The sequence below is a fragment of the Mytilus galloprovincialis genome, chromosome 6 (genome assembly GCF_965363235.1).
Source record: "Mytilus galloprovincialis chromosome 6, xbMytGall1.hap1.1, whole genome shotgun sequence".
NCBI lineage: Eukaryota > Metazoa > Mollusca > Bivalvia > Mytilida > Mytilidae > Mytilus > Mytilus galloprovincialis.
The window spans coordinates 97,193,774-97,217,632 of NC_134843.1; the positions used below are offsets into that span (position 1 = coordinate 97,193,774).

Consider the following 23,859-nt stretch of genomic DNA (forward strand, 5'->3'; position numbering starts at 1 on the left):
TACCACGGTACATATTTTATTTGTAATAACGGAACATTTGTTAGGATAATTGAAAAGTTTATAAAACCAGGTAAAGGTTCAATTAGGGGAACAGACGATTTAAAAATAAACAAGATAAATGGGTGTGCAATCATCGAGGATATGGTTATTCCGGATCATCAATAATGAACACTTTACTGCAGTGGAAAATAAAGATTTGCACAAAATAAAGATTACAAACCAGACCTAAAAGGAAAATTACTCGACAACGATATACTTTAAATGTAATAAGTTATTTTTTTACATTTTAAAATAATGAATTTTATATGATTTTCAACCCAAATTGTTCGTACAAATTTGATGGAAAAATACTGAATTTACAATCTACAAATGTTTGAACTCGGAATAGTCATTATTATTTTAGGAACTCAGATTCATCATCACAAGAATATTACACGGAAAATAGCTGAAAATCCTTATCTATTAGCAAATCACAATGAAAACATGAATGTTCATTTAATTATTGTATTATTGTCCTACTTATCCTTCATACCGTTGGCTGTTCCAAGTTCTTTTGATGATGTGACATCAAACACTCTTGGTGCTTCTGCCAAGGGCTTGATAGCAGCCTTTGGGGATTATAATGCTAACAAAAACACTGACCTGTTTGTTATTGGAGATGCAGGTAATTTGTTTTAATGTCTCGTTTCTGAGACTACCATTTGTTATCTTAGTTTGAGCTCTTGTATAGTCAAAAGCATGATCATCTACATCTATCATGTCTATTACTACTCATCTGCTGGTACCTCGACCCGGCCGCTTGAACTTTTGACGTCAACAACAATCACTTTTCCATTGTGGCATCAAATATTTTGTTTTATGAGGTCAACATTTTACAGGAACCTGTGTGATATCCAGCAATGGCGGACAAATAGCGATAAGGTGTATCAAATAACACTGTTAATACCCAAATAAAACTTGTAATGACTGAATAACACTGTTAATATCTGAATAACACTTGAAATTTTAATATTAGCACATATTGGTGACTTTTAAACATTGATTATTATTTTAGTGTGTACATCCAATATGGTGACCACGGAAATCACAATGGTGTTACCCCGATTTTAAGATGAATACAAGAATCTTTATAATATCCAAAAAAACAAACTGATATACCCCAATAACAAGATTTTTTATGGTGTTATGCTACTTTTTGATGTTGTTACACTACTTTTAACAACTCTTAAAGAATATTAATAAAAGATATTACTCGTTTTTACTCAATAAAATCCATAAAATAAGGAGATGTGGTATGCCATGTATGCAGATTGCCAAAATGAGACAACTATCCACTAAGTTACAGTATTTTTTAGTAATCATCAATAATAAAAAATCTTATGGATATTTGGATATCATAAGAAGACGGAAATTTGAAATGTTGAGCTCTATCAATTGTTCATTGATCAATTTATTGTTAAAACTGTCAGGCAATTTCTTACAATTAATATGTTTACATTGTCATAATTTCCAGTCAACTCTAATTAGCAATGATTAGAGCCATTGCCTTTTGATGAAAATTTTTTTTTGCCGTTGATCTTAAAAATTATACATGTTTTATTAGAATAGATACATACATGTCAAACAAACTTAATTATAAAGCAAAAATGATCAGCAGGTCAAGATCTACATTTGAGACGATATGGAGTTCTGAAGACTCCTTATTTGAGTTATTGCCCTTTTATGATGATTTTTACCATTTTTTTAAATGTCTGTCTTATACAATGTTATATGTTAAAAATTATAAAAGTCATTAAGATAAATAGAAACTTTAAACAACAAATACTGTCACTCTTCATAGAAGTGGTTGCTTAAATGAGAATTTTTTTACCCTCTTTTGTGTATCAAGCCAAAAAATCCAGAAGATAGAGAGAAATTAAACAGACAAAGTTAAGCAATTCAAGAAAAAAAAAAATCTGATTCATGAATTCTATTCTTTTCTTCAATGTTGGTGAGAGTCAATTGTTGTTTATGCACAGACCTAGGTGAGCAACACAGGCTCTATTGAGCCTCTAGTTATCATGTAAAACACTCTGTAAAGCACCTAGGTGAGCAACACAGGCTCTATTGAACCTCGAGTTATCATGTAAAACACTCTGTAAGACACCTAGGTGAGCAACACAGGCTCTATTGAGCCTCTAGTTATCATGTAAAACACTCTGTAAGACACCTAGGTGAGCAACACAGCCTCTATTGAGCCTCTAGTTATCATGTAAAACACTCTGTAAGACACCTAGGTGAGTAACACCGGATCTATTGAGCCTCTAGTTATCATGTAAAATACTCTGTAAGACACCTAGGTGAGTAACACAGGCTCTATTGAGCCTCTAGTTATCATGTAAAACACTCTGTAAGGCATATTTCTGTCAGATTTGTATGATTATTCTACTTTTTTACAGGCACTAGTGTTAAGATTTACCTGGCCACTAAAGAAGTGACATCTGATGAAAGTAAATACCAGGAGGTCGTACTTATACCTGGTAATACTGCTAATGGAACTGTCATCACAAGTGTGGTTCCTGCCGACTTTGATGGGGACAATCAGATGGATATCCTGGTTACTAGGCAACTAAAAGATGTATTAGGGGTCAGAGTTCAGATTTATTGGGGACATCATCAGCAAACTAAATTAGGTATGAATCTTATATCATTATTCTTCCTTTTGAATTTTATGGCTTTGTGAAAAATGTACCAGTTACGTAAAAAAAAAAAAGAAAACATATGATCAAGTATTAAGTCTTCTTTTATCTATGTATGGTTCTAAAACTTGGACAGGAGCATAAAATCCTGAAAATTAAACATGCACAATAAAAAAAGGTGTTTTTTTTTAACAAGGTCCAGCTGGCTCTTAAGGTGGATCTTAGGTCAATATTTATGGAAATTTTGATATCCTAGGCCAACCTTAAAAATATGTTTGTTTGCAGTTTTCCGACTGTACCTTCAGACTGAAGGGTCGGTAGGTAGGAAAAATATTTTATTTTATCAGCCAAAATACAGTTTAAACAAGCAGTTACACTAAACCAAGTTTCTTGTGAAGAAAAAAAAAACATTTTAAAACAACAAACACTGGACATGCTGAAAACCAACATCAAATGAACTGGCATTTTCAGATAAAAAACTTTTTAACCAAAACTGAAACTTTAACATAGTGTCATTATCCAATTTATGACATAAAATATGGTATAATTATTAAATACTGGAACACTTATAAACAAGGAATGTCATTATGACTAGAACTGTTTTAAAGAAATATATTCAGACATGTATGCTTCTTGACCATGTTGACTAGAATGTTTTCATGAGTAGAGTATTTTCATCAGAAAAATGTAGATATTAAAGATTTATAAGACAATGTATTAAAGAGTGTATTTTTAATAAAAAAAAAATAACAATTGAATCTTCAATTGAAAAAAGGCAACTCGAAAAAAAAGTATTAAGACATTCGACTGTTTTCATATTTCTAACAGTATTTAATTATATGTGATAAGGTTATATTTTTGCCAGGCTTTAATGAAAACCAAAGAAATCTAAAGTTTGGGGTGAAATCCATAGCACCCCATTAAAAGTAAATGGTCTGTACTGAAATGTTTTTAATGCATAAAAAAAATGGCAGCATAGCTCCTAAGGACATGTTTTAATTGAATTCACACAGGCCACACAGTTTGGGTATATTTAATATTGTAAGAAAGAGAATAATTGCAATGAGTGGGGCAGCCCCCCTTATCCTAAAGGAGCATACTCATTGCAATCGAAGATAGATTTAATATAGAGAGAGTATATTTATTTTTCAAGCTAACCATTCATTTTCTCTACATCTTTGTGTAGTTATGGTTGCTTCTTATTGATTTGGCATGATCTATATCCATTAACATTTTAAATGAGCCCTTCCTCCGTACAGGCGTGTTTACACTGAGATAACCATGAAGATTTAAGTCACGGAGGAGTGGTTTCATCTTTGTCGTCTTCACAACAATTTGTAGAAAATATGCCATACTTCAAGCTGCTGTCGAATTATTCAACCACTGAAATTGGTTCTATAAAGTCAGGCTCCACAGATTCTGTACCCGATTTGTTTGAGACAGAATGGTTATCGTGTCAGTTATGAATTATATCCGCTGCATCATCGTCAATGATATCATCACACATCATTACATGTGCCTGAATCTGTATAAACAGTTTACTAATAAACTTTTTTGTTTGTTATTTGTCTTAAAATTGACACGAGACGACAGCGTAAAGTACTCCTCCGTGACTTCATGGATACCTGTAAACAATTTCCATGTGCTTTATCATTAAATGGCCACATGAACGCTTGACGGGAAGCTAAGAAAAACCGAACTTGAAATGCGTAATTGACCCAGACTTTAAATCATTTCCGGAAAGGACCCAAAGTTCCAGATCGCGTCAATAGAAGTATTAAAAAAAATTTCTTCAAATTTAAAGCAATAAAATTTTCACAGTCGGGAGGATTTTCAAGGGTCGGTCGGTAAACTGCAAACAAACAATATTTTAATTTAAGCCCTATTCATACATGAATATTTTGTAGAAGCAATGCCTTTAGAAATACAGGGAGGATTAAAAGATCAACCTTTAGTATTAGAGTAAGTACATGTAGATATCAGGCATGTGGTAATCATAATCAGTAATCGTAATCAGCTGTAATCGATTACATTTTGCAGTGTAATTCTATGTAATCAGTAATCATGCCATTTCTGATTACAAGTAATCAGAATGTAATTGATTACATTGCCAAAAACAGGTGTAATCTCGATTACTTTTAGATTTTTTATACGACCGCAAAAATTTTAATTTTTTGGTCGTATATTGCTATCACGTTGGCGTCGTCGTCGTCGTCGTCGTCGTCCGAATACTTTTAGTTTTCGCACTCTAACTTTAGTAAAAGTGAATAGAAATCAATGAAATTTTAACACAGGGTTTATGACCACAAAAGGAAGGTTGGGATTGATTTTGGGAGTTTTGGTCCCAACGTTTTAGGAATTAGGGGCCAAAAAGGGCCCAAATAAACATTTTCTTGGTTTTCGCACTATAACTTTAGTTTAAGTGAATAGAAATCTATGAAATTTTGACACAAGGTTTATGACCACAAAAGGACGGTTGGGATTGATTTTGGGAGTTTTGGTTCCAACAGTTTAGGAATTAAGGGCCAAAAAAGGGCCCAAATAAGCATTATTCTTGGTTTTCGCACAATAACTTTAGTATAAGTAAATAGAAATCAATGAAATTTAAACACAAGGTTTATGACCACAAAAGGAAGGTTGGGATTGATTTTTGGAGTTGAGGTAACAACAGTTTATGAATTAGGGGCCAAAAAGGGGCCCAAATAAGCATTATTTTTGGTTTTTGCACCATAACTTTAGTATAAGTAAATAGAAATCTATGAAATTTAAACACAAGGTTTATGACCATAAAAGGAAGGTTGGGTTTGATTTTGGGAGTTTTGGTCCCAACAGTTTAGGAATAAGGGGCCCAAAGGGTCCAAAATTGAACTTTGTGTGATTTCATCAAAAATTGAATAATTGGGGTTCTTTGATATGCCGAATCTAACTATGTATGTAGATTCTTAATTTTTGGTCCCGTTTTCAAATTGGTCTACATTAAGGTCCAAAGGGTCCAAAATTAAACTTAGTTTGATTTTTTAACAAAAATTGAATCCTTGGGGTTCTTTGATATGCTGAATTTAAAAATGTACTTAGATTTTTAATTATTGGCCTAGTTTTCAAGTTGGTCCAAATGGGGGTCCAAAATTAAACTTTGTTTGATTTCATCAAAAATTGAATAAATGGGTTCTTTGATATGCCAAATCTAACTGTGTATGTAGATTCTTAATTTTTGGTCCAGTTTTCAAATTGGTCTACATTAAGGTCCAAAGGGTCCAAAATTAAACTAAGTTTGATTTTAACAAAAATTAAATTCTTGGGCTTATTTGATATGCTTTATCTAAACATGTACTTTGATTTTTGATTATGGGCCCAGTTTTCAAGTTGGTCCAAATCAGGATTCCATATCAAGTATTGTGCAATAGCAAGAAATTTTCAATTGCACAGTATTGCACAATAGCAAGAAATATCTAATTGCACAATATTGTGCAATAGCAATTAATTTTCAATTGGAGTTATCTTTCTTTGTATAGAATAGTAGTTGATTATTTATGTTGGAAATTTGCCAGACATGACTATGATGTCATTTTCTATTTTTATTTGCCAATAACTTTATGTAAATAACTTCATTGGAAATTTGCCAATATAAAATGTTGCTGATGAAGCTTTTTTTCCTTATCTTATCTAAAATGTTTTTAGATAATGTATGTTGGACATTTGCCAGACATGACTATTTACATTTTGGATATTGAACCATAATAGTTTAATATTAAATTTAAAAACTTTAAATTCTAATTTTCATTTCTTAAACCAAATTCATAATGTGACATAAACCTATGTTGTGTCAACTATTTAATCACAATCCACATTTATAGCTGTATCAAACTTAAAAGTTGTGTCCATACTTGTTCTCATTTCAGATTTCATAAATAAAAAGAAAATTTCTTCAAACATTTTTTTGACAGGATTAATATTCAACAGCATAGTGAATTGCTCAAAGGCAAAAAAAATTTTAAGTTCATTAGACCACATTCATTCTGTGTCAGAAACCTATGCTGTGTCAACTATTTAATTTTAGATTTAAATAAGTTTGAAGAAGAAATCTTTAATTGATTTGTAAAATCTTGACATTTGTTTTGTGTAAAAAACCCATATAATGTCAAAAATTTGATCACAATCTAAATTCAGAGCTGTATCACGCTTAAATGTTTTGTCCATACCTGCCCCAACTGTTCAGGGATCGACCTCTGCGGTCGTATAAAGCTGCGCCCTGCGGAGCACCTGGTTTAAGATTACATTCATATGATTACTTAATGATTACAAATTGTGTATACTGGTATATAGGAAAATAGTTTTTGATAGACAATATGAAACTGTAGAGCATGAATAAAAAAAAATCATGAAACTAGTATTCACTTTGATGGGACTTTGTTTAATGTGATAAATAGTATCATCTATACAACAAGTTTTGTATAAACAAGTGTTTTATTTTGTTAACAGTTTACTAAAGTAATTTGCTTTCCAGTGTTTGTGAGATTGAGCTCTTATGATATAAGAGTATGTCTTGAAAGCATTTATGTTCATTGATTGAACACTTCTAATATTAACTCCAATTTCATATAAGTATGCCCAACATTTTTATATAGCTACAATGAAATCCAAAAGCAGAAAACATTTAGTTCCAACTTTGAGAGTCGACATACATAACTGCATGAGCCCTTTTAATTCAAAATGGAATTTAAAATCATATTTCATTTTTGACAATTTTAATAAATTTTGTTTTCCATAAATATTATGATATAAATACATGAAATATATGTATTCAAAATTTTCAAACAAATTATAACAATTAACCACTTACAACTTTATTGATATTGCAATTAAGACAATAAAATTTTAATACCCAAGCTCATTTATTTTTTGATAAAAAAAAAATGGAAGTAGTAATTAACACCTGTAAAAACATTTATGGATGTGTCAATTATGTCCTCACAGACAATGAAACTATACTTAATTGATTTTTTTATTATTTGTTCAGGTTTTTTGTGAATTGGGCAGTTGGTTAAAATGTGTAGAAAAAAACAAAGTTATATCTTTTACACAGAGAAAGGACACTTGTCTATAGCTATGTTATCAAATTACACATGTTACACTGTACTGGTATAAATTCTTTTAAATAAGATTAATAAATTATGGGTTTAAAAAAATCACCAAAATTAGCTTTTTCGTGAATATAAAAGTTATTAGAAATTCTTTAATATTGTAATATACAATGTAATCATAAGTAATAACAAGTAATCATGATTACTTTAAAGAAAAGTAATCTAATGTAATCAATTACATTTGAAATAATGTGTAATTTTAATGTAATCGATTACATTTTATAAGCAAAGTAATTGTAATTTAATCGATTACATTTTAAAGTAATCGACCCCATCCCTGGTAGATATATATAAATGAGCAATGAAACATCAATTACTATGATAGTTAATACTAGCATTAAGAAACAGTTCAAATATCAAGTACGTACAAATAAAAAGTATGGGTCTTCAACATGCAAGTTTTTGCTCCCTGTTGATGTGTTCATTGCAACTTTGTAATAAAGAACAAGAAAACACAACTCGTTTGGTTTAGTCAAATTTGTGAAACTATTTAGTGCTTGAATTTATACATTTTGTTTTTTTTCCATGAAGAAAAACAAAAGATAATCTGTCAGAATTAGATTAGACTTCCCAGTGTCCATATTGACGGAAATTGGTAAAGTTCATGATATTTAAGATACACAGGCTACATATATCTCTGTATTAAAAGTGTTTTTTAAATATATTTCAAATATAAACACTTATTTATGTGTTATGTTAACAAGTATGCTTGAATTCTTTGACACTAGTATTTTGAAAGATAACGTTTTTTAATCCTTTTTAGTGCAAATGGTGATATGATTCCAGATTTACTAGGTGAAAGTTTGGATGGTAAAAGACAATTTTATATATTTCAGTAAGTATAAATGAATACTAAATTGATAATAAAGGGAGATGTTCTGTATAAGTAAAAGAGACAGCAATCTAACAACATTTGTTCCTTTAGCTCATATATGGTGCTATGAATTTATACAAATTGTAAAAAATCTATAGGACAGCAGTTGAACCTGGTAAATCAAAGCAGGTCTACAAACAATGACAAAGGAAACAACATTTGGGACAATACAACTTGTGTTCTCTGGAAGGGTTATCTTATCTGGTAATGAGTTACAACCAATGGAAACAACATTTTTGCTGTAATTTTTCACTGATAAGGATATTGTCACATCATAATTTTTAGCTCACCTGGCCCGAAGGGCCAAGTGAGCTTATGCCATCACTTGGCGTCCGTCGTCTGTCGTTGTCGTCGTAAACTATTTCAAGAATCTTCTCCTCTGAAACTACTAGGCCAAATACTTCCAAACTTTAACTGAATGTTCCTTAGGGTATCTAGTTTATAAATTGTATCCGAAGTTTTGATCTATCACCAAACATGGTCGCCATTGCTAAAAATAGAACATAGGGGTCAAATGCAGTTTTTGGCTTGTATCTCAAAAACAAAAGCATTTAGAGCAAATCTGACATGGGGGGTAAAAATGTTCATTAGGTCAAGATCTATCAGCCCTGAAATTTTCAGATGAATCAAACAACCCATTGTTGGGTTGCTGCCACTTAATTGGTAATTTTAAGGAAATTTTGCAGTTTTTGGTCATTATCTTGAATATTATTATAGATAAAGATAAACTGTAACAGCAAAAATGATCAGCAAAGTAAGATCTACAAATAAGTTAATATGACCAAAATTGTTAATTGACCCCTTAAGGGGTTATTGTCCTTTAATGACAATTTTTCACAATTTGTTCATCATATTTGCTAACTTTAAAAAATCTTCTCCTCTAAAACTACTCAACCAAATTCAACCAAACTTCAACTGAATGATCAGTAGGGTGTATAAAATAAAGTTTGTGTTTTATTTTCTATTTCGTCAAAAAACATGGGTGTCATGGCTAAAAATAGAACACAGGGTAAAATGCAGTTTTTCAAGAATCTTCTCCTCTGAAACTACTAGGCCAAATACTTCCAAACTTTAACTGAATGTTCCTTAGGGTATCTAGTTTATAAATAGTATCCAAAGTTTTGATCTATCAACAAACATGGTCGCCATTGCTAAAAATAGAACATAAGGGTCAAATGCAGTTTTTGGCTTATATCTCAAAAACTAAATAAGTAAGAGCAAAAGTGACAGGGAGTCAAAGTGATGAAAAGGTCAAGATCTATCTGCCATGTAATTTTCAGGCTAATTGAACAACCTATTGTTGGGTAAATGTCAGATATAGTTATTTTTTTTATTTACATATTATTCTAGTATGTAGTTTTCTTTTTCATACCCAATACTCTCTTTCTGTCAATTGACCCCTTAAAGAGTTATTGCCCTTTAAGGACAATTTTACACAATTTAAAAAGAAAAAAAATACAATGAAATTGGACACTCAATCTCTTAAACGAAAGATAAATGCCAAAAAATCAAGGTAAGCGATTCAGGCTCTTGAGAGCCTCTTGTTTAAGTTAATAATTGTTTTATTATTAGCAATATATGTATAGCTAATCATATTATTGCCTTTTTTTATTTTATCAGAAATGGACAAAGAAACTACACTACACAGCTTCTGAATGACACTGCTGATCCATTAAGATATCCACAGAGTAGTGCATTCCTTGATCTCAATGGAGATCTAACTGCAGGTAAGGATTACAGTGTATTTAAAGATTAATAATCGATTGATGCAGAGCCAGTAAAACAAATTATTTGTGAGTCAAATCCTCAAACTGCACCAAGTCTTTGACGACAGTACGTTTATTCCAATACTCTAATGCATTTCAAAAAGAAATAATACATTAGAGCTTCGAAATTTATAAGAATAGAATAGATTATCTTAGAAAACAGTGAAGCTCGCAGTCGCTAATAAGAATCAGATGTTTAGTCTATCATATATATTAATGATGTCTCTCGATATAAAATATGATATGCAGTAGTCGCAATTATTCAAGTTAAGTTTAAGTTCAAGAACCCTCTCAACTGGGTGTTGTATTCATGTTGAGTACCTAGTAAAAATAAAGGGAGACAATTTTGTTTTTTCAAATTAAGAACCTTCTCTTTTGTTTTTGTAGATTTGTGTGTTGTATCAGAAAAGGACAAGAAACCTCAACTAGAGTATTGGTATAATAAGGTGATTGTTGTTATGAAAAAGAAGTATTGGTTTAATAAAAGATATTTTTTGTAAGAAAATTAGTATTGGTATATATATAAGGTAATTGTTGTAATAACAGGTTACATACTGGAGTATTGGTATAATAAGGTAACTTTTGTAATAAAAGGTTAAATATAAGTAACAAAAGTCATAGTTTTGTCATGTAAAATGTATATAGAATGTACTTTTATTCTTTACTTTGGCACAAGTAAACAAACTACTATTCAAATTGATAATATTCTGTTTCTCAAATGCATGTACATCTATGGTCAATAAATCAAGAGAACGATCAACAGTCAAACTATACTGAGCCGAAAAGTTTAGCAACAAAAATGTGAAATTTTATTTTATTACAAATCATAACAACATATAATTTTAATAATAACAAAATAGAATTATGACATGTCAGAAGCAACATGAATGTTTATCACTCACATTCATTAGGATTTTTTTTGGATGGAGTGTGGGAAGAACAAAATGCGGAAATGAGTATAGTGTTATTCAAAATCAATTTCTCAGCCATGCCCTAAGTGCACCAATGAAGGATTGGCAGGCACACCAGCAGCTCCCCTTAGTCATGCACTACTTTTGTGGCCGAAAAAAAACTTGTCACATGTTGACGTAAAGTGAAGGTAGCGCTTCTCCCCTGGCGATAGTTTTTTTTGGTCTACGAGATATCGACCTATCCTGTGCAGTTGCAATTTGTTGATATCTGTCTCTAAACTTTTGCCTTATGCACATTAAATCGAGCCAAGATGTCAGCAACACTCATTCTACCATCAACCATTCCAACAGCTTTCTAAGAGTGATTTTAGGGGTGGCCTGGTTGACGCCCCACACAATTTTTTCAAAGGTGTATGTGTTTTTCTTACCAATGGTGTGTTTCTGAACATAAGTGAAAAAGAAATTTTTAACATCGTTTTAAAAGTACAGGTACAGAAGGTAAAACATCAATTACATGTGCAAAGCTGAAATGGCGCCAAATCAATCACCAGGAAAAAACGTACAACTGTTTTAAATTACAGGTAAAACTTAAGGATTATATCAATGATGTTTAAATAATTTTTTTCCAGAAACAACAAAATTTTTTTTTTTTAAAGTGTTGCTAAACTTTTTTTGCTTAGTATAGTATATAATTCAAATAAGGCCTGTAATCTGCAATATATGCACAACTCAAAAACTAGTTAAGGAGAGATAACTCTTTAAAAGCTTATTCAAACAAATGACTTAACCATATCAAACTGACATATAACAGTACCTACATAAAACCATTATTCACTTAAAATGCTATTTATTAAAAATAATATATTTTTTAACCAACTTTCAATATATTATTGCAATGATTAACTCAAATTTCACTGGTTAATAGGAACCTTTAAAATTAAGATTGTACTTGTTGAAGTAGATTTGTTTATTTACAGGATGGTGTTTTAACATTTGAAAAATCAATACCTTATCCCACAGATGCTGAATTGTTTGGTCAGATTACATTCCTTGATATTGGAGCCAACAGAGGTAATTATATGTGATAGTTATCCTTGTAAGGAATATGGTAAATGTAATGGCTAACTTTAACCTGTCAGCAAAATGAGCAAGTTGAATCTGAATATCAATGTATGTACCAAGAGGAAGCATGAAAAATCATGGAATTACTTTGAATAATAGTTTGATGAACAGTAAAGGAAGCAGAGTTTTTTTTCTGAATTCTTTTTCTTCCTGATATCCACAAAATGCATGGATGAAATAAAAGGCGTAGTTTTGCTGTATGCCATTGCTGATAAATTATTACGAACAACAAAATTTTGTATATAAACTCATCATAGATACCAGGATTGAAATTTTGTATTTGTGCAGACCATGTTTCATCTACAAATGACGTATAATATTGTAAATGTTGAAGGGAACCATGTTTATGAAATGTATTGGGCTTGCACTTACCTTTGAACTATTACCGTATATAACTGTTTTGTCATGTTTATAGCTGAAGGAAACCATGTCTACGGTATTTTACCAGCTTGTACAGATACCAAATGTACCAAAAGTGTGTTGTATGTATTAACAGACTCACAAGATCAGGTAATAACATATGATAAGTGTGTTGTATGTATTAACAGACTCACAAGATCAGGTAATAACATATGATATAGAAATAAGGAAATGTAGTATGATAACCAATGATACAGCTGTCTACTGGAGTCTGATAACCAATGAGACAGCTGTCTACTGGAGTCTGATAACCAATGAGACAGCTGTCTACTGGAGTCTGATAACCAATGAGACAGCTGTCTACTGGAGTCTGATAACCAATGAGACAGCTGTCTACTGGAGTCTGATAACCAATGAGACAGCTGTCTACTGGAGTCTGATAACCAATGAGACAGCTGTCTACTGGAGTCTGATAACCAATGAGACAGCTGTCTACTGGAGTCTGATAACCAATGAGACAGCTGTCTACTGGAGTCTGATAACCAATGAGACAGCTGTCCACTGGAGTCTGATAACCAATGAGACAGCTGTCTACTGGAGTCTGATAACCAATGAGACAGCTGTCTACTGGAGTCTGATAACCAATGAGACAGCTGTCTACTGGAGTCTGATAACCAATGAGACAGCTGTCTACTGGAGTCCAAAGGTAGAGGATGTCATCAACTATAGGGTCTGTACAGCTTCTACAATGAGCAAAACATAGAAAGTTATGAAAGGCCCGGAATTACAAAATGTGAAACAATTCAAAAGAGCAAACCAAGAGGGCATGAAACATGCTAACAACAATGAACTAAGAACAAATTTAGCAAACAGAAAAAAATGGCAACCATTGATTAATAGAAAAATCTCAAAAAAGGTTTATGCACAGTAATTTCTGTTTGATTGTTAGAGGAATTTTTGTCCTAACAATATAAATCTGCATTGTCATTGTAGAATAATATTTTATTGTTGTAGTGGAGTAAATTGGACCTGAATATAAAATCAGACAAAATGGACTGGAACTTTGTGCCCCCAGACAAAACTCCTGCAGGAATGCACAAAATACCTATCACTGTACGTGTTGGAGACTACAACCTAGATGGATATCCAGATCTATTAGCTGTTCTACGTAACACATCACAGGAAGGGTAATTTTATGAATCTGTTCTTGTACTTTTACTTCTATAAAAAATGGAAAACAACACATTTAATAATTTCATGCATTCAAAGTGCTTTTCTGGATTTACCTTCATCAGGAACACTCAGAGCCAAACATTTGAAATCCGAAGATGTATAAGTACCGAACCTGTTGAAGAGCTATATGACCAAAATACCTAAAATAAATAGCCAAATTCATCTAAAGTCAACTTTGCCTGAGGGAATTGAAACCTTAGTTTCTTAATAATTTCAAAATTTAAAAACAGATAATTTTAGAAAGGTTTGTTAAATCATGTCACTGACTACTGAGCTGAAGATACCCTTGGGGACTGATTTTTCAAAATTTTCAAAAGCATTTGTTGATATTTATCAATTCAATGGATATAGGTAAATGCTTTATTGCTTTTTATTGATTAAAATTACACATCCACTTATATGTACAATTTACAAACATTAACATTCTGTTATCCTGTCTTTACTGAGTGAAAGTGTCAAGATAGGTTAAAGTTACAAAAAAAAAGCATTCAATACTTATAATTACATTTTTACCTATAGGATCATAAAAACACGCCTTTTATCAAGTATTTATTTCATTTACCTGTGCACTTTATTGTGGGACCTCGTGTCATCATGAATGAAAAGTTTTATTGTGTGATACAACTGCTTAAGGAATAACACGTGATGTACAGTTAGCCAATCAGAATAAGGTATTATAGTGAAACATACATTTAATGTAATTATTACATTTTGTATTTTTATGGCCAGGTTTCAACAGAAAGCTTTTATCTTAGAGAACAGAGCTTGCTCTAAGTGTGCCACAAAAAGACACTTTGGTTTGGGATATGAAGTACCAATGCATTCAGATAAAGAGAAGGCTTTGTTACCAGCTTTCTATGATTTCCAGGACAATGTAAGTACTGTTTTAGTTATATCTGAAAGGATTATGTTATTGTACTGATATGAATGATTGATCAGTCACCACAAAATAAAAAAAAAGTAATTTACATCTCCATACTGGACTGGTAAAAAAACAACAATTGTGACATGCTTCTGATCTTTTACAATATTTTTATGCAGATAAAAGTTATGTTATCGCTATTTTATGAAACTTTCCTTTGATCTTACTGATAATTTCCTTTCTCAGCACAGTAGAGTGATCTGAAAAATCATTGCTAGAAACTAAGGGCTCACATGCCGTTGTCATTGAAAAAAAACAATGTCTTCATAAGTAAAATAGGGATATACAGATTATCATTGGTTATCTCAACTCTGTTGCTTTTCTCACTTTCTTCGCACTGGCTCAAGTGAGAAAATCAATCTTGTTTAGATGATCAATGATAATCTATAATTATTTACACATTTTAAATGCAATATTTATATTTCTCCTTCATAGGGAATCCTAGATCTGATAGTAACAACTTATGGAGAAGATAATAGCCCACATATACATCTATTAAAACATACTTTTACTGACGATGCTTTCTTTCTAAAGGTGAAAGGTAAGTAAATATCGAGATAAATTATTTGTAAAAAATCAGAAATCATTGGTCATATATTTTTATTTACATCTGAGGTCAAGGTCACTAGTGATACAGATATAAGACAGAAATTGTATAGAGAAGACATTAATAAGCAAAAAAAATACAATGGAAAATCCTTTATTAAAAAATGGCAAAGTCCAATCCACAAAGACATAGAAAAAATGGAAAACAACTGTCATATTCCTGACTTGGTACAGACATTTCCTTATGTAGAAAATGATGCATAAAACCAGGATTTATAGCTACTTTATTTAAATGCCTTTTCAATTCAAAAATTTAACAAGAAAACTCACAACCAACACCCAATTTTTACAGGAACTAAACTAAATATTTATTTTTCTTACTAAAAGATTATTTGAATATAATAAATTTTCTGTGTATACATTTCAGTTGTAAGTGGACTGTGCAGCACTAATTGTCTCAATGGTAGAGAGGTAATTATACTTTAGTTGTAAGTGGACTGTGCAGCACTAATTGTCTCAACGGTAGAGAGGTAATTATACTTTAGTTGTAAGTGGGCTGTGCAGCACTAATTGTCTCAATGGTAGAGAGGTAATTATACTTTAGTTGTAAGTGGACTGTGCAGCACTAATTGTCTCAATGGTAGAGAGGTAATTATACTTTAGTTGTAAGTGGACTGTGCAGCACTAATTGTCTCAATGGTAGAGAGGTAATTATACTTTAGTTGTAAGTGGACTGTGCAGCACTAATTGTCTCAACGGTAGAGAGGTAATTATACTTTAGTTGTAAGTGGACTGTGCAGCACTAATTGTCTCAATGGTAGAGAGGTAATTATACTTTAGTTGTAAGTGGACTGTGCAGCACTAATTGTCTCAATGGTAGAGAGGTAATTATACTTTAGTTGTAAGTGGACTGTGCAGCACTAATTGTCTCAACGGTAGAGAGGTAATTATACTTTAGTTGTAAGTGGACTGTGCAGCACTAATTGTCTCAATGGTAGAGAGGTAATTATATTTTAGTTGTAAGTGGACTGTGCAGCACTAATTGTCTCAATGGTAGAGAGGTAATTATACTTTAGTTGTAAGTGGACTGTGCAGCACTAATTGTCTCAATGGTAGAGAGGTAATTATATTTTAGTTGTAAGTGGACTGTGCAGCACTAATTGTCTCAATGGTAGAGAGGTAATTATACTTTTTTGCAGCACTAATTGTCTCAATGGTAGAGAGGTAATTATAGCTTTTTTTACTTTAATAAAAAAACCATATTTATTTCAAAAAATCATGTACATGACATACATATAAATGCAGTGATACAATAATACTTAGGGATTTTGAAATTATATAAATCCTTCTCCCTGACTTTTTATTAATGTGATTTGTATGAACAGAAGCAAATCTGGGTACGACTTTCATAAGAAAGCAACGAAAACAATAAAGACTTCAAGTAGAACACACGACCATCAACAAAAGACAAGTCATTCAAACAATATTTCAAATTTTTCTGAGTTCATGATAGTTGAATACTACTGAGAAAGTTAAAACCTTTTAATCCTGTTTTTTGCCTTAATTTATATGCAAATGAGCTACATAATTCTTGATCAGACCATTTACTTTAATAAATATAAATTCTTAAGTCTCTTGTCCAAAGGTTGATAATTTGTAAAGTGGCAATTTCTTGAGTTTAACATATTAAGTAGTGTTAGTTGTTTGTGTAGTTTCATTATCTCAGAACTAGAATGAATGTGAAGATGGTTATACATCCACTTCTTTTGAATTTAGTTGGATAGTTGTCCCATTGGCAACCATACCACATCTCATATATATGTCTCCACATAATTGAATCTCTTCCATGTGTTGTTTCAGCCTTATGGAATAAACCAGCCTGGTCCTGTTGTTAAGTATACAACTGAGGATAATGAAGGAAGGTTACAGATTGGTATAGGTAACTATTTCTGTAGAGTTTAACTAATAACAAAGTTATAGAAACAGCCATATATGTCTTCTTATTCAATTTGTAGACAACTAGTTCAATTATCTCCCTTTATTTAGAGGACTCATTGAATTGTCTCCCCATGATTTAAACAACTATTTAAATTATCTTCCCTTGAATTAAATTAAGTTAGTTATCTTTCAAATTAATCGTGTTGAATAGCCTTCCTTATATATTAGATTAGAACATTTCCACTATAGATCTTTGCTGAACATGGAAATGTGCCCAGAAGTATTGGTATTCTTACATCAACAGTTTTTATACGCCCGTCGTCTTTTAGACGGGACGTATTATGGTATACCGTTGTCCGTCCGTCCGTCTGTCCGTCCGTCCGTCCACACTTCGGACAATAACTCAAAAACACTTTCACCAATTTCCATGAAACTTAAGTGAATTGTTTATATCTATTGACGTAAGCTCCCTTTCGTTTTTTTTTAATTTCAGATTTTAAGTTTTGGATTTATGGGGCTTTATTCATAAAAAAAGGGGGGATTTTCAACACTTCGGACAATAACTCAAAAAGGCTTTCACCAATGTCCATGAAACTTAAGTAAATTGTTTATATCTATTGACGTAAGCTCCCTTTCGTTTTTTTTTAATTTCAGTTTTTAAGTTTTGGATTTATGGGGCTTTATTCATAAAAAAAGGGGGATTTTCAACACTTCGGACAATAACTCAAAAAGGCTTTCATCAATGTCCATGAAACTTTGGTGAATTGTTTATATCTACTGATGTAAGCTCCCTTTCAATTTTTATAAATTTCAGATTTTAAGTTTTGGATTTATGGGGCTTTATTCATAAAAAAAAGGGGGATTTTCAACACTTCGGACAATAACTCAAAAAGGCTTTCACCAATGTCCATGAAACTTTGTTGAATTGTTTATATCTATTGATGTAAGCTCCCTTTCAATTTTTATAAATTTCAGATTTTAAGTTTTGGATTTATGGGGCTTTATTCATAAAAAAAAGGGGGATTTTCAACACTTCGGACAATAACTTAAAAAGGCTTTCACCAATGTCCATGAAACTTTGGTGAATTGTTTATATCTATTGATGTAAGCTCCCTTTCAATTTTTATAAATTTCAGATTTTACATTTCCGTGTTATGAATTTTTATGCTTAAAAAAATGGGGGATTTTCCAATTTTTGGGACAATAACTAACACTTTCACAAAATTTTATGCAACTTTGATAAATTGTTTATATCTATTGACATAAGCTCCCTTTCCATTTTTATAAATTTTAGATTTTAGGTTTTCTTAAATAAAGAATTTTTATACTTAAAAAAGGGGGATTTTATGAAACTTTGGTGAATATATTAATGTAACATCCCTTTTGATTTGTATATATATTTCTAGTTGATCATATAAATTCATTTAAAGCATAAAAGACAAGTTAAAAGAGCAACGGGCGTATCATGCGCTAAAGCGCAGCCCTTTATTTTAAAAACACATGATAATTTTTGTGATATTTTTTGCCAATACAATAATTATTTATTGTAAAAAGGTGTATAGATTGTTTTCTGTTTAATTATTTATTATTCTTTTATCTTTATTTTAAGCTTGGCCTGGTTACTAACTTTCTGTACATTTGATATATTTACAGCTTCCCAGCTAACACAGTCAGCTCACTTCAGTTTACAGTTACCATTTACAGTATTTGGATTGGGTCAGACACCAAACTTTGTAGATACATTAGAAGTATCCATTCCTTACCCTACAGGAAAGGTAAGAATTAAAAGAATTAAATCAAACATTAGTATGTTTAAAGTTTTATTACCAGATCAATAAATAATTGTTACAACACCTGAAAAGAATTTTACAAATTTTTCACATACCATAATTGGTGGCATATTGCACGAATTCACTGTAATCTTGTTTCTTTCATTTTCAGTCAGCTAGAAAAAAATCTTGGACAGCAGTGATACCGAATTCACAGCTTATAATTATACCTTATCCTAATGATGACCCATCTAGGTATATTATTATGTAGTGACCTGATAAGTATCTTTTTTATTTTTGGAAAAAATCATTAAGCCAAATTGGTATACACTCTGATAATTAATATATGCACAATCAGTGTTTGAAATTTTTTTTCAGTACTAAAGTTCAAGACTGGCTTCAGTTTTACAGAACCTTATAGTGAAAATTATCCTGAAATATGGTCAGATTTCTTTAAAATAACTTTTCAGTTGTGCCCTATAAATGTTAGACACTATATCTGAAGAAACAAAAACTATTATACATAACTAGAGATATGAAATCTGCGTTAATTGCACAATAATCTGAAACCTGATTGTCTTGTCACTCAATATTCATGATTTAATAATACATTGTACTGCTAAAGAGCATTCATTTTTTTTTTTTTTTCAGTTGGATAAACAAATTATTTATTACCCCAAGTAGACTAGTACTGCTGACTGGTGCTGCTTTATTAGGAACATGTGGCTTCCTTGCTGGTATTGTAGGGATTCTTCATTGGAGAGAAAAGGTAAGGGACATAACTTGTTTTATTAAGAATTATGTTATTATAACAACAACAACAACAACAATACTTTATTTTAAGAGGGTTACACAGTTAGCTATATAACTAATCTTCCCTGAGGCCCTCATCATGAGAAATCAAACAAAATGCAAACATATACATTGCATACAAATTGCATATAAAATAATTAATCTATGATTAAATGCTGATTTCTAATGCCTCATATCATTTCTTTGAAAAAACAAATAATCAAAAATAAGAAATAATGATACATTCAACATTGGTCAAGGGGAGGTTATTTTGTAAGTACAATATTGCACATGTTTGGAGAATATCATTTCACCTATGAAAAATTACAAACACAAACTCCTATAATGTAATATTCTACTCAAGATAATAGTCAGTTAATAGTACTAAGGTGTATATATCATTGGTTGTGGTACTTACTCTCAAATGTGTACAATGAACAGGAAAGGGGTGAAGACACTCAAACTGAAACTTATCCAACGATTAAAGATAAAAACATTTTAAGGTCACTGTATGTCATTCAACGATAAAAAACTAAAAAATATTAAGGTCACTGTATGTCATTCAACAATAAGCTGGTGATTTTGTGTATTTTAAGTAGCTCCTTCTTTTGAATATTACCAATAACAATAAGAGATAATGACAAAGGTCCATGGGTGAGGGTAGGAATGCCCTTTACAGTCAGATATCAAATAGTCATTTTTCGGCTACCGTTAGCATCAAATTGGTTAAAATTTTACCTTCATTCCTTAGAGGTGTCAGATAATTATTGTTACCATTATTTATGGAAAAATTTAACGTGATTCGTGAAAATCAGTCGATTAAAAGAAAGTATACATATTATTGTAATGCACCAATATTACCGTAAACATCATTTGGCAAGAACTTTTACCATTATTCGTCATAAAGGTACCCCCATTACGAACCCTCATAGATAGTGTTAATCCACAAAAGCAACCATTATCATATATTTAATAATGAGATATTATTACTGAAATTGTTATAAGTGTATTTAGAACATATTCATTTCATTTCAGATTGAAGATAAGAAAGAGAAACTCATAGACTCACATAAATTTCACTTTGATGCAATGTGATGATAAGACCTTGTAGGACTTAACAAATTTCTGTGCAATTCCATTTTTTGATTGAGAGAATGTCTTGAATGGAGTATGATTATATTTGATATAGCATGATTTTATGGATGTGTAAATGTAAAAATAATTTACTCAGTATTTCTATTGAACTGTCTTTTGAAATCCATAAACTAATTTAACTATTCAACATTCCTTGTTTATGAGAAACCATATCTAAATACTGTAAATTCAGAAATTATTGTGTTCATGTATTATTGCGATTTTGTCATTTTAGACTAAAACGCAATTGTTTTCTTTGTGATATTGAGAAAAATCCTGTTTAAATCTTATAAAGAATTTCAAAATGTGAGTTTAAATTATGCAATAATACCCCTGTTGCATTTTCGCAATAATAAAACATGGCAATAATTTCTGAATTTACAGTTGATGTTACAACTGCAGATTTAGAAGGGATTTAGTTCTGAATAAAAACCATTGATGTTTACACGACTTGAAGAAAGCATTTAATATAATTTCGATCATCTATTGTCATATTTTGACAGACATTATACCCTTTAAAGAAAAATAATCTAGATTTTACGAGATGACTAATATAAGTAGATTTTAATGTAAACCAGTTAAGGTGACAATGCTGTGATTCATTATAGACAGTATGATGGTTGTGAACTTGTGATCATTGGTATTTCTATAATGCTATGTACCTCACATGTATGTGTCTATTTGTTTATTTTTGTTTGTTTACTAAATGAGTGATTTTAAATGTGTTATTGTTTTGTTTTCTTGTGGTATCCCATTCACTATATTTATAATGAATTATAGTTTTACCTACACACACAGGTATTAGCTTAAAAAAGATAATGACTTTTCTAACTTCTGAATGTGTGTAGTTTTATAGTAGATAGCTTTATTTCAGTGTTGAAGAAAAGAAAGATTTTTGAACAAGTCTGTTGAAAATTACCTGGTCATATGTATGGCAAAATTTAAACTAGACCTGTTGTGCGCTAGTTAGATATGATACTATTTTATTTCTTAATCAGTTGATGTGTTTTTTGCATGTTTGTATTCTATCATTGTACTTTTGTCCGATATTCCTAATTTAACATGTTTTGTAAATATAATGGCAGTTTCAACTATGATTGGATAACTGAATTATTTATTATAATTATGAAGTTTTCTCTTTATTTTCATACATTCCTTTCATGTTTATTTCTGGATAACCAGCAACATTTTACCCCCCACCTCCCCCAAAAAATTGTTTCTATTGTAACACAATTTCCTGAAAATGTACCATTATACTTTTCTATTTCATTATTATTTAATCTTGTAAAACATTATTATGTAAAATAAAAAAAGGGATAAAAGTTTGTATTTTGCCTATTTTGCATGTTTATGTAATAAAAACATGGAAATATTTATATGTATATATACTTATCATGTTTCTGAACTAATTTATTTTGCACATAAAAAAAACTTTTATTGTAATATTTAATAATGAAATAAGGCTATTTCATCAATACTTTTTTTTCTTATTAAATGATTTATTTTACTACATGATATTTTAATGTTTTATATTTATAAGTATTAAAAGAAGTGGTATTATTGCCAATGAGACAACTCTCCACAAGAGACTAAATAGCACAGAAAATATACAACTAAAGGTCACTGTGCGGCCTTCAACAGTGAGTGAAAATAGGGTTAAACTAGTTTGAAGGCCCCAACCCTCTCCTAACCTGGGACAGTTGTGTAACAGTTTAACACCAGAACAAACCATAAAAAAAAAACAGTTGAAAAAGGCTCAACTCGGATGGATACAAAACATAAACACATCTAACAAAAGCACAGAGTGGATGTGGCAGGGTACTTATACATCCACACATCAAAAAGTACAACTCAGAGAGTACTCACAGCTACTGACATCTAGTTCTAAGGCAATAACATCTATCGTGGTAAAAAAATCATGTTTCTAAGAAGTAAATACCAATCAGTTCACATCCAGTATCCAATGGATTTAATGTAAAGACTCTATTAACACAGTCTGTCAATGGAAAGACTTGGCCATGAAAGGAGTAGGTTTGATAAGGCCCTAAAATAGCCCCCTTTTTTAGCCTAAATTTAAAAATAAGATTTATTGACCAATATCACAATGAATATAAGCAAATACAGTTACTAGATCGGAAATAAGTCTTCTTGTTGCAAATTTACGTTCCTGCGTTTTATTCAGGACGTCACAAATAGTACTAATTTAGATTTTTTACAAAAAATCAATGAAAACGGGTAAATTTCCATTAAATATTTGGACAGGAAATATATAGGGCATACGTTGACAACAAAGATCTTTGACAATAATGTTTGTAATGACATTTTACTTGTCTAACTTGAATATAAAGGTTGTCGGCACCTGCGCTCTATGTTTCCTGATCTTAAATTTGACTGAAATCCTGCTCATTTTGACCTAACTGGGATGTAAAAATCAACACATAAGAATAAAAGAAATATGGTCAAAAATATGTTTATGAAAAGTTATCTTTTGAACTACAGAGACGTGCAAAAAGTATTCGGTCACAATGGCGTCGTGTTTACGTTTGTACAGGTGACTGACTTTTAAATGGCCTTGCCCCACGTCAATCACGTCACTGAGTATTACTGTACTAGTCTTTTAGCGTTGTGCATCACATGGGCTACTGTCATGTGACGTTTGTTGTCGTCTGCCAT

General features: G+C 31.2%; 1 protein-coding gene across 4 annotated transcripts; it reads left to right on the top strand.

Annotated features, from left to right (window-relative positions):
* The first annotated feature begins 398 nt into the window (after window positions 1–398).
* Window positions 399–22,696, top strand: LOC143080867 (T-cell immunomodulatory protein-like). 4 transcript variants are annotated; one of them, XM_076256971.1, is made up of 17 exons: window positions 399–664; window positions 2,439–2,672; window positions 4,586–4,640; window positions 8,583–8,654; window positions 10,314–10,420; window positions 10,847–10,905; window positions 12,348–12,441; window positions 12,908–13,002; window positions 13,867–14,039; window positions 14,815–14,959; window positions 15,443–15,548; window positions 16,099–16,142; window positions 17,414–17,492; window positions 19,145–19,266; window positions 19,433–19,515; window positions 19,912–20,029; window positions 21,088–22,696. In XM_076256971.1, exons 1-17 carry the CDS (start codon window positions 484–486, stop codon window positions 21,145–21,147), a joined length of 1,827 nt encoding a protein of 608 aa, XP_076113086.1. In that variant the 5' UTR covers window positions 399–483; the 3' UTR covers window positions 21,148–22,696. The 4 variants fall into 4 exon arrangements, with proteins under 4 accessions (XP_076113086.1, XP_076113084.1, XP_076113085.1 ...); XM_076256969.1 differs by lacking the exon at window positions 16,099–16,142 and adding an exon at window positions 16,217–16,260; XM_076256970.1 differs by lacking the exon at window positions 16,099–16,142 and adding an exon at window positions 16,276–16,319.
* Window positions 22,697–23,859: the final 1,163 nt, after the last annotated feature.

Excerpts from the sequence above, each read along its gene's own strand:
- LOC143080867 (XM_076256971.1), top strand. The coding sequence starts at position 484 with ATGAATGTTCATTTAATTATTGTATTATTGTCCTACTTATCCTTCATA. Across the intron at positions 16,143-17,413 it reads ATTGTCTCAATGGTAGAGAG|CCTTATGGAATAAACCAGCC; the intron begins GTAATTATACTT and ends GTGTTGTTTCAG. Across the intron at positions 20,030-21,087 it reads TTCTTCATTGGAGAGAAAAG|ATTGAAGATAAGAAAGAGAA; the intron begins GTAAGGGACATA and ends ATTTCATTTCAG.